This window comes from Plectropomus leopardus, chromosome 6 (genome assembly GCF_008729295.1).
Source record: "Plectropomus leopardus isolate mb chromosome 6, YSFRI_Pleo_2.0, whole genome shotgun sequence".
NCBI lineage: Eukaryota > Metazoa > Chordata > Actinopteri > Perciformes > Serranidae > Plectropomus > Plectropomus leopardus.
The window spans coordinates 21626359-21638584 of record NC_056468.1 but is presented as its reverse complement, the minus strand read 5'-3'; the positions used below and the strand labels follow the sequence as shown (position 1 = coordinate 21638584).

The following is a 12226-nucleotide window of genomic DNA, read 5'->3' as shown; positions in this document are numbered from 1 at the left end:
TGAATAGATGAAATTTAAAATAAAAAGATGTCCTGCAATTGAACTTTAAAACCACATGTCCAGTTCAATGCATCAACACTTGTTTTCACATGACAAAACTCCTCTTGAAGCAACATCGCTTTCAAGAGTTTCTCACAACATTGTGCTTGTTACTGATGCAGCAGCAGCATCATAACAAAGCAGCGACACAGTAACATGAGGTGGAAATAAAGGAGTTGTTACACAAGGTCACATCACAGACACAAGCATTGGGAGGGGGGGGGCGCAAAACACTGTTAGCACAGACTCAAACAAAGCCAGCAAACTAAAGACAATACACTGCAAAATAAATGACAGAAATATTGCTTCACGTTTTTGGGGGACAGGGGAAGCGAGGAGTGCTGGATTTATCTCTGTTTGCAAGCCAGTTTTTCCACTTCGTTTCCGAGGACCTGGAAATTAAATCAAACACTCCTCAGGTAAGCAAAATACAGGAAAACTACTTCACTTTTGCAAAGACGATGCAGCTGAGGGAAAAGCAGTGACAGAGCAACAAACATAAAAACACTGATATGTGTAGTCATGCCGTGTGACATGAGTAGAACTAAAGACTGTGACAGTGCGGGGACGGTCTATTACCTGGAGCTAAAATCTGTGTTCTGACAAACCTGAGTGCTGTTTGTTACACATTGATTAACCTTCCTGCATGAATTCATATGACAGAACGTGAACTGAGCACTGTGGTGTGACATTATGACGAAAGACTCAGTCTGACGATGGTGATGAAGGTGACATGGTTTTGTTAAGACAGTGAAGTCATCGGGTGAATTCTTGTCTTGCGGAAAGATTTCATATGTAAACCAATGAATGATGACGGTGAGTGCGTGTATGTGTGTCTGTATTTACATGCATGTCATGTTGGGAAACTGACTCAGGTTCTGTGGTCTGTAGCTACTGCAGGTATGAGCGAAACAAGAGATGCCTGCGGCAAAGTTTGTGCATGTGTGTGTGCGTGTTGATTTGTGGATCTGCAGAGGGTTGCAGAGTCGAAGGCAGAAACTGACGAGTCATTGCAGAGCAAAAGGGGCTTGTTTTCTTTCCTGTGCACAAATCTTCAGACACAGATTGATGCTTGAACTGATGGAGCATTTTTAGGTTTCATTAGGTTATTACTGTAAACGGGCTCATGCCTGCATATTAACATTCACATTTTTAAAACTGAATTTGGTCATACAGTCGAGGGAATTTTTTATAGTCCTGCAGCCCATTGCACCAGCTTTACAGATGTTCTCTCTTAAAGACATACTATGCAGGATTTTCCTAAAAGAAAAAAAAAAGATTATACAGACATACAACAATGGCCCACTAGAAGTGTTGTAGTGCTGTATTTATCTGCAAAGATTCTGCCCTCTGCCTGTATTTTCTTATTTTCTACTTATTTTCTGTGATATATATATACACAGCGCTCAGGTGAGGTTGGGTGCCAGAACAATGCAAATTTAGCAGGCAAAATACCAAGCAAGAATGAATCGTTGGTTGTCTTTTACTCTCACTTTCGCTGGTGAGCTTGTTTTGCAAACAGTAACACAGGCGGTTGAATCTCCAACATCACTACACAGTATTTAGAGCAGCTCTATTGCACGACCAACACGTTTTGGCTTGTGGCCTTCATCGGGGTCATCCTGGAGGACCACAAGCCAAAATGCATAGGTCTTGCAATAAAGCTGTTCTAAATACTACAGGTGTTGCTGGAGATTTAACCTCTTCTGATTTAATTCCCTCCATCCACTTTGGTAATTGGTTAAGTTCTGCCTTAAATCCTCACTCTGCGTTTACAAATAGTAACAGACAATCTTGCATAGTATACCTTTGAATTAGGGTGCAAAGTCCAAACTACACGATAAATTTAATCTCGCTAATTTAACCGTAGAGCTGTGTTAATGTTAAGTTGTAACTTACTTCTACATTAGAACCATTTCATCTGGCGCAACCCTTGAAATGTTAACTGTGTGTAAATTCTGGCCTAAGTTAGTTAAATTAACGTAAATTACGCTACATTTGAATTAATTCATGGCTGGTGCAACCCAGTGCTGTTTTTTCAGGCTTGATGAATATTGTTTTGTGATCCAAACATTTGTTCTGTCAGTGGAGGAATTTTTCAGACTGTAATCTGCATAAAAATCTAATAAATAGGAAATAAGAGCTGCAACAGTTAGCTGACTAACTGATTGGTGGATCCACAGAAAAATACATGGCTTCTATTTTAATGTTTGATTGAATTAATTACTGAATAATGAAAATAATCAGTAGTTGAAGCCCTACAGGAAATTAAGGAAGAGTTTCTTGGTCTGATGTTAAATTATCGTCATAAAAAGGGTTTCAATCATTTTTTTAGTTTTTCATGCTTGAATTTACTAACTTTTTCAAAGATATTTTTATTGATGAAACCACTGTGTCACTTTATGCTGCTATTCTATTTTGAGCTGACTCCAGCTATATTTTATTCTTTGAGGGTATCAGTACAGAGTGGCTTTTTTCTGTGCTTTCAAACACAAGAGAATGACATGTTTTAAAAACATCCACTGAGCACATCTAATAACTGCATCAGTCAGCCTAATAACCAAAAAAAAAAAAACTATTACTCAGTCTTGTTTTACTTGGCCAGCAGCCTGACACTTCTCAATTCATCATACCCAAAATGATTAGAGGTAAGCTGAAACAGGTCTGCATTCTTATAAACTGTTTCTCAAACACTAATGACTGTCGAGTGAAGTATAATATGTACCCTGAAGGCACACAGACGGCAGTCTGTTAAAGCCTATTACGAATGTTAGCAAGCCCAAACATATTGTAGGTTTTCTTTTAGTGTGTGTGTGTGTTTTAAACCCATAAAAAAAACACAGACTAACAGTTCTCTGTCTCAGTAAATCAGGTTTACTTGCCAACAGGTTTTACGAAATGAATGCAAAGCTTAGTCTGAACACACACACACACACACACACACACACACACACACACACACACACACACACACACACACACACACACACACACACACACACACACACACACACACACACACACACACACACACACACACACACACACACACACACACACACACACACACACACACACACACACACACACACACACACACACACACACATTCCTGTCCCCCTTCGACTCCTAGGAAACATCCTCACCCCTTTCTCACTAAATTTAGTCTTTCAATTTCTTTTTGCCAATTGCCAAAACTCCCTTTTTTGGCCTTACCTTCCTTCAGTTCTCATCTCCTACTTTCCTCCACGCCACTCCTTTTTAGTCATATGCTGACTCATCATCGCTTCAAGGTTTTCTCTGTTCCCCTTTCATTTCACTAATTCCTTTTCTAACCTACTTACAAAATTAAATATCAAAGTTTGACAAAAAGGTGGGGAAAAAAGAAGAAAAAAAAATGATATGAGAATAACCTCAGGCATTTTTGCCTCTCCTTACCATCATCTTTAAATACACTGTTAATTTTAGATAATAGGAAAAGCTCAGTGGACATTTTTAAGAGGTACATGCCTTTTAATTCCAACTATCATCACCTAGCATTAAATGTCTAACAATTAATTAATCATCACTAAATGCGGTGACTGCGGTAATTCTCCTGGAAAATCAACCAGTGGTGTGAGTTTGTATGGTTGTGTTGACAGGGCTGAAGTAGACTAAGTAGAGAAAAAGGTAAAACCAAACTAGGGTTTAACAGGGGGTCTAGTAACACTGTACTCACTACAGCTACTCAAAACACGGAGCCCGCGTCTACCTCGACTTCCAAACGACCTTCGCACTGTGGCTGCAAGCAATGAACAGAGAAGTGAGGTGAGACCAACAAGAAAAAGAAACAATACATAATGTGAAGTGACGTGAGATACCTTTTTTTTTAAAAAAAAATCATGACATTTAATAAACAAAGCCAACATAAAAGTAAACTGAAGAAAAAAATTAGTAATGCAGTTCAGAGTGAAATACAAAACATACTGTTTTGAATATACATACGAGATGTGAACAGTTAGAGCGAACAATTAACTCTTGATTTGTGCACTTAGTTTAAGCCAAAATCCACACTGAGTTTAACAAATGTTCAGAACTAGACAAATCACATTTCTGCAATAAAAATGTCAGCAATTTGCATTAAAAAGAACAGTCAAGCATTCTGGGAAATTTGCTTATTCGCCTTCTTGCTAAATATGAAGCTGGACCCAGGAGAGGGTTAGCTTAGCTCAATTAACATCAAGACTGAAAACAGGCAAACAACTCACTCGGCTCTGTCCAAAACATAAAAACATCCTCCTATCAGCAATATATATATTTTAATCACGGGCTGCGTTTAAATGCTTAGGGGGGTTCATAACTGAGTAAAATGACCCGAAATACCTAAGTAGAAGTCATAATAAACAAGAGTTGCTTAAATTCTCTAAATGCTAAAAAAGGTGCTTCAATTCTTCCTTTCCCATCTCATTTAGGAAAGGAGACACTGGACCGTCCTTTACAAAAAGAAAGGAGATAATTCTGTCTCACAATCCCTGCAGCAGCAACATTAAAGCAATGTATCTTTCTGCCATTCACAGAGACAATAGTTGCATAAACTTGATAATTATTTACATACAATTACACTAACTGGGAGTCCTGCCACTGAATATGAGTGAAGTGTAGTTAGTAACAAAAGGGTGAGCGTGAGCAACCAATCTGTGACTGTTTTTGTGACTGGCACTCTACACTCTTTTCCCAATTTGAACCTTAGTAATGAGGCTTTAGTTTTCCACAGGTTTGTCCACGATTCAGTTTACTTTATTTCAGCAGGGACACTGCAAATTACATCATATTTAACGTCGATATAAGAGAGTGGTATCAATCTTATCGAACATTTGACAAGAAAATTGCTAAGCATATTTCCCAGTATGTCAAACTATTCCATTAACAGCACTCACACTTAGACTCTAAAGGGCATTTGTCAAGAGTTAGCTGTTGAACAGAAATGCTTCATGCCCTGTTTTGAGCCCCGGCAACATAAAATAAGATGAAGTTGAGAAACAATGCTGATGAGGTTTAGTAACCGCCTTCCCTCTGTCCATGCAGAGCAAGGCTTGTCCAAGCTGCACACTGACTAATATAGCCTTAAGTCTTTTCTTTCTCTCCCTTCACCTAATCCCTCATTCATTCCTTACAGGCAGGTTGCGTCACCATGGCTACCAATGATCTGATCTCCCAGAGTTGGAGGCGGACAACAGAATTACTCGTTTTTTTCTGTTTGGGAGTTTATGTGCTCATAGCGTACTTTAAGGTCTCCTAAAAATTCCTCAACACAGAGAATTTGTGTTTTGTAATCTGCTGATTAAATGCACTTAACACGGGAACAACCTCTCTGAATAATCCCAGTGGGAATTCCACTCGCACTAAACTCGTGAATGGACTAAATAAACGGTGCAGTTCGTTCATGACATGCTGCTAAAGGAACAGTACGTTTAAAATAAGTCTTAAATTACTTAAAACAGTGTGCATAAATGCACAATCAGTCAGAATGAGACTATAAAAATGGCAGAGCTGTCCTTGAGCACAAAACGGCTTTCAGCAAGGTGCGAGATTTGTTTACTCAAAAAGCTGGATTTGATTATTTCCTGCGTCAACAGATGCAGCCCTGCCAGTGAAGAATGAACTCATTCAGGTTGAAGAGGAGAGTCTGAATGAGGGAGGCTGTGTCTGGGAGACCGGTCCCAGTGGTTTTGAACCATGAATAGCTCAATGGCTCCCAAAAACGAGTTCACCTCACTGTACTCTGGGGATCTCTTTAGCTGTGGGGTTCAGTGTAGCTGCAAGGCGACTTGGCATCTCAGTTAAATGGATACCAGGCTCAGTTTTACGTAATGTGGGCCACAGACACATTTGATGACAAACCAATCTGATTTAAGGAAATAACTTTGTGTGCTAAATCCATACTACACCGTGTATTTTTACAGTTTTTCAGTATTATACGAGAAATCATTATATAGAGAAATCCTTGAACTATCAGACATCAAACTGCAGCTTGAGTACTACTTCCAGTTAAACTTCACAGTACTTATTTTCCTTTACAGTGTTTCTGGAGCTGTTTCACCACCATTTCACCAAAAATAAGATGCAAATTTTTCCATCTGTGAGCTCAATTTCTGTCCAACATTACAATTCAATCGCCAGAATAAATATTGGCACTGTATGTTTCTGCAGACAACTGATATGTAACATTTGTATGTTTAATACGTAGCAAATATGTTGAAACCTAACGTTTCTTTAGATTTCACTTTTCATTTTTTTATTGCAACAACACTGTGGTTAAATTGTGGTTAGCTTTAGGCACAAAAAACATTGAGTTATGGTTAGAAAAAACATAGTATGTTGGCTTATACCCAGTTTGGATGTTACAAGCGCGACTGTGCACTGAACTCTCATTAAATATAACCACGTTTGAGAGACTTGAACATTGATCTGCTGTCGTCTCACTCAGGTGTCATGCCATCCACTTCCTCCTCTTCACAAGAAACTCAACTCATACACATGTAATCCCAACTATGTCATACATATGAAGTGTACAAATGTAACATATCCATTGTTTGCAGAAATGAACAATGCCAGTTTTTCAGTCGGGCGTCTGAGCTGTACATCAACACACACTTTTAGTATGCATACTGAGTGTTTTGAGTTTATTTTGTAGTTTCCTCAGTATGAACACTCATACATCTGCTAAAAATAAGTGTGTAGTATGGATTTGGGACACTGAATATACATGAGTGTTTGTGTTCAGTATCAAACATTTAAATGCATTTAAATATCAAAGCACAACTATAAGTGTCAGTGATAAATCAGCTATTTATATCTACTGAGTTGTGTCCCATTTCCATACCAATACACACAGCATGAAGCATAAACCATTTGTCATAACATATATCTTTTCCAGTTAGTACAAAAATGGTATTAAGTGTGTCAGTTATTTTGTATCCTAAAGAGAATGCGGTGTCTGCAGGTATATATATTTATATATAAATTTAAGTGAATTAGGGTAATAATACATTTTACCAAAAGGTAAGTAGGTTTTAAGACAGTTAGTGGCAGGTTAAACGATTTGTGTGAAATGTGGACTTCCTTGCAGAGCAGCTTAACTAATTTTGACATGAAAAAACAAGACTAATAAATAAAATTAGATTAAATGTTTGTAGCAATTAAGACCTAACAACAGACATTTTAAGAATATTTAATGGCTTTCAGGGCCCAATAATTATAAAACTGAATTTAATTTATTTTAAGGAGCTGCATACACCCTGCAAAATAATACATTTGCACTGGCAGGTTTCACTGCATATTACTTTACTTTCTTTAAGATATTCTTGCAGCCGCCTCTTCATCATTAAGTAGGACCTCCATTTCCTTTATTACATTGCATTATAGGACAATAGTGTACATCAACAGGTAACTAAATAATCTAATGTTTCTAGTATGCATGCTGTCTGTTTAACTGATCTTAATTTTGTCTGTTTTCCAGTATGTAAACACTCAAAACCGGCTTAGAATCAGTATGAGTATGGAAGTCAGACACAACTCTGGTTTTGTCAACAAGAGTGGACAAGAGTACAAATGAGACAACATCTTTTTGGACATGGCCTGCAGCCCAGAGCTCTCAGAAAGCAGAAAGGCAGTCTTGTGTCCCCACTGGGTAGTTTTCAAGGCTTAGACATTGACCTGCTCAAGCTTGGCTGCAGTAGAGCCATGTGCTCAGCAGAGAACTCAAAATATGTTGTGACAAGTTAATTTAGCTACCTGCAACCCCCACCTCGACCACAGCTTTCCCTCCCTGCAGCTCAGCTCGGTTTAAGAGTTTAGGAGCTTACAGATGTGCTTTGTTCACTCATGTGTACACAAAACACACACATATGCTTGTATATCCGATTAAAGGTGGAGTGAAAGCGATCTCTCTGTTCTTAAAACATTTTCAAATGAATATGTGAGTCCATGCATGATTGAGGGGATGTTTGATGCCCGTGGGCCATTAGAGGCAGACAGCGGAGACAATTAGGGCTTGAGAGAGCTTGTCAACGTTTATTTTCTCTCAGGAGACAAAACTACAGTTTGTCAAGTTCCTCTGCTGTCTCTTTAATGACGCCTGTGAAAACAGACAGGACTAGAGGAGGACGTGTTGACTGACAATGTTATGGCTGAGCTGTAAAATTATTAAGCTTTTTTTTTTAAAGGTTTGTTCTTGTTTATGTAGGACAAGGAGGGGGGGTCTGTGCCGCACTAAAACCCACACATACAATTAAGCTTGGCCCATTTTTTGTCTCGCAGACTTTCCACAGCCTTATTTGCCCTCAACCTTTAATTTGCATTGGCTCTTCACGGTGGTGTTGTTTGTGAGTTGGCTAATCATATTACATTCCTATTTGTAAACACATATTTTCTTATAACTTCCTTATAAAACAGCCTTTTATTATTTTCTACAGGAGGTAAATCCCAGGCTGCAGTCACTGAAACCTGTTGAATGCAAATGACAGCAGAACTAAAAATTGAAGTTGAGGGAATTTGGAGGAAGACAATGTAACAGGAAGTTAGCACGACAGATACAAAGCTCATATTGCCTTGCCTGGAAACAGCCTGAGATGCATTCAATTTTCACACTTCCTGTACAGTGATCGCCTGATTATTAGCTTCCATTAGCTCACATAATCAGGCTGTCCAACAGTAAAGCACGAGCACTGCTCCTACTAACGCCTCAACAACGCCTTTAACCTTGGAGAAATGTGAGATCCACTCTCCTGCACTTTTCATAATATCATTCCTGTAAAGCACTATATCTACAGAAAGAAATATTTTTGCCTCCTTACCCCGAGACCCACCTGATCTCACAAGCCTGTCCAGCCTCTCCATGGAAGGGGAGGGCACCCTGGACCTGGGGCTGCCCGGCAGCGAGCACTCGGAGCCGGCGTCAAAAGAGTCCTCATGGTTGAGCATCAGCAGCTCTCTGACACACTTGTGGCAGACGCTGTGCTGGCAGGGCAGGATCAGCGGATGCGTGAAGAGCTCCTTACAGATCGGGCAGATCAGCTCCCTCTCAATGTTCTTGATCGGGACCTGGTGATGGAGATATGACATAGTAGTGTTGTCAGAAATATCTAGGAGACCTCAGCGGATAATTCAGCTCACTGTAAAAACCTCCTAAACAGTTAACTCTGGAATCCTAACTGGGAGTTCACACTTGGCACACGGGAGAAGTTTCAGCTCGTTGCAATCTGCAATCCTCACTGCTAGGTGCCACTAAATCCTAAACAGTGCTCTTTTAACCCTTTGAAAGTTGGAATGACATTACTTATCATGTGCTGCTTTCAGACGACTTTACACGTAGGCTATTTAAACCTTTGAACCCTGAACAAATTGATGCGATTTCTTTCAAAAACATGGGGATAAAGGCAACAAGAAAACTCGAAAAGAAATATTCCACGAATTGCAAGAAATAAGTATTTTAAAAATATTATTATTTTTAAATTTTCAGGTGATTTTCTTTCCTCAGATTTTTTGGGTCATTTCTTATGTAGCTCACTGTCTTCTTCCCATGTTTTTGAAAGAAATCAAGCCTCTTTGCTCAGGTTTCAAAGGGTGAATACAAATTTTAAATTGCACGCCCTCCATATCAATTATTCCCCTTGTATTGAAAATCAATATTTTTCAAGGTATTGTGTCCAAATTAGGAAGTATTGTGCCAACACCATGACACAGAATTGTACTTAAGGCACCAACACAGCTGCTGTCATCCTTTATCTTAATCTTACAAGAGATGAAGAGGAAACAAAACAACAGAAGGCATCACAGCTCAGTCTGAAATAAGGCTGCGACTTCATACTTTGAGGCAAGGATACAGCTGTCTTTGATTCTTGGAACAATAACCTATTATTAGGACATTTTCGATGCAGCTAAAATGGGCCTATTGTCTGTGCTTTAAGCTGTGAAAACATTTTGTGTCAGCGAGGTGGAAAAAAATGAGTTTTTAGGTGGGGAGATTCGGGTTTAAAGTAGTGATTTTGTGCCACATGGGCATGCATTCAACTTTACTTGAAAGGCAGTTGATGCAACCACAATACCAGCCAGCCACGGTGTCTTTACCATGTTTCTGATACATTACATAAGACGGGATTAAGCCCAGCTGGCTAAATATAGACAAACAGTGAAATACTCGATTCCAGCAGCGCACGTTTTAACCTTCAGAAGACGAGCTGAAAACGTTTCTGCGAGCTCCAGAAAGAAAACTGTCCTCCCACATTTACCGACTGATTGTTCATTTATTGCAGGCGGTGTGATAAAACTCCCCAGTAAAATCTATCTTCTTTCTGTTGTGAACAAACATTAATTTAGGAAAAACGCCTCCGGACGTGTTTAAAGACAATACACAGAGAGACAGAGGAAGTTTAAACAGAAAGGAGAAAAACAACGAGTGTCCTCAAAGCCTGCATAAAGCGAATATTTCATTCAAAAATTAAACATTGTTTCATTCAAAAAGGAAACAATGACTCGACACAATATGAATGGACACATAGTGGCGACAGTTTAAAGCTCTGAAAGTGCTTTCGACAATAGCCGGTCTCTTCATACGCACAGCGGAGAAGCTACAGGCTGTTAAACAATGACGAGACAAAAAGCGTTTTTATCATAAAGCTTCTCTTCTGCAACTTACCGCCACTGTGCTGCTACGCCGCATCTCTGCAGTCATACTGAGGGAGAAAATATAAAGCCTGGGAGTGAAACAACACCTTATCCGGCGTTTTTTTGTTTTGTTCGGGCTAAAAGCAAACTTCTCGGACGGGAGCTGAAGATGCCGACAGCGACGGCTGAGTGAATTTAAATAGAGTGACGCCGCTGAGAGGCAGCGCTGCGGTGAATCAGCAGCCAATTCACTGCTGCAGAGCGTGCGGGCGGGCCCGCGCACGCACGCACGCACACAAACACGCTCACACAGGGGGAGGAGAGGAGGAGGGGGAGGGGGGGGGGGCTGTATAGGAACTAACTCATCCTGCCGTTAGGTGCTCCTCGTAAACTTTATTAACTCACCAAAACAACTTGTCGCCCATTCATGTGCTTTATAGACAGGCAAGAGTGTGTACAATGTTGTTAGTTTGCTTTGCATTCATTTTCTTATTTCAATCAGGTACAGATAAGATGAAATGAAATTGCTACATTTATTGTAGCCCTACGTAGGTACAGTGTGATGTGAGCTAAATGCTAACCATGCAGATGTTTAGCAGGCAGCAGTATGCTGACATTTGCTAATCAGTATTAAACAGAACATGCAGCTGAAGCAGGGTTATGGGAATGTCTTTAGTTTAACACATATCTGATTATAAATTTATGAAAGCGTAATGCATTCACTTGAGAGTGGAGAAAAACATTTCCTCTGTTTTTTCGAACAACAGTATCATCAATGCGAGTGAAGTGCTTATGGGAAGATCTGCCCTTGTTTTCATAATCAACAAGATAATATTCTTAATTCTGAGAAGTTTTAATGAAAAGAAAATCTGCTTATTTTCTAAATCAATGAGATGGTTGTCTTGGAATTCAGAGAAAAAAAGGTTAATGGGAAGAAAATCATAGTTAATATCTTGAAAATTCTATTTTTTCCAAATAAATGAGATTATTATTTAAACATTTTGAGAAAAATTCTCATGAAAAAAAAGTGGATTAAGAAAAAAGAGAAGGATTTTTTCCATTAAAAATGTTCCCATAATAATCAGATAATAATAATTCAGAAAAAATAGCACAGCACTATTTTGTCAAGTGAAAGCATTATGCTAAATCAAAGTATTTGTGGAAATAAAATTTTGAGCTGATGGTGGCACTAGAGCGATCACCAAGTTTTTACAATTCATTCTGAGAAAAATTCAATTCTCCATCTAGTGTACTTTTTACTGGATAAGTGAAAACATTGACCTGCTTGTAGCACTATTTTAAAAAGTCAGGGGATTACCAAAGTCAGCGAGCTTCATCCTCTGGGGAACATGAATGTAGAAAATTTCATGAAAATACATAAAATATTTGTAGAGATATTTCAGTCTGGACCAAAGTGATGGTCTGCCCCTATATTGTTACCCATAGAGCCATGCTTGAATACAACATAAATGATAAACACCACCTACACAGAAATTGAAGCATAAGTGTAACAAAAACACTCACAAATGTGAGTAGACAAGGA

At 39.0% G+C, this 12226-nt stretch overlaps 1 protein-coding gene across 2 annotated transcripts in view; it reads right to left on the bottom strand.

The window, feature by feature from the left end:
* trim36 (tripartite motif containing 36) overlaps positions 1-10972 on the bottom strand; it is a 37082-nt gene extending 26110 nt beyond the window's left edge. Inside the window, exons 1-2 of one of the 2 annotated variants that reach the window (XM_042488763.1) lie at positions 10715-10972; positions 8874-9120 (exon numbers count right to left, since the gene is read on the bottom strand). In XM_042488763.1, coding sequence (XP_042344697.1) covers positions 8874-9120; positions 10715-10750 — 283 coding nt within the window. In that variant the 5' untranslated portion in view covers positions 10751-10972. The remainder of the gene's footprint in view (positions 1-8873; positions 9121-10714) is intronic. The other variant, XM_042488764.1, reaches the window with a different exon arrangement.
* Positions 10973-12226: the final 1254 nt, after the last annotated feature.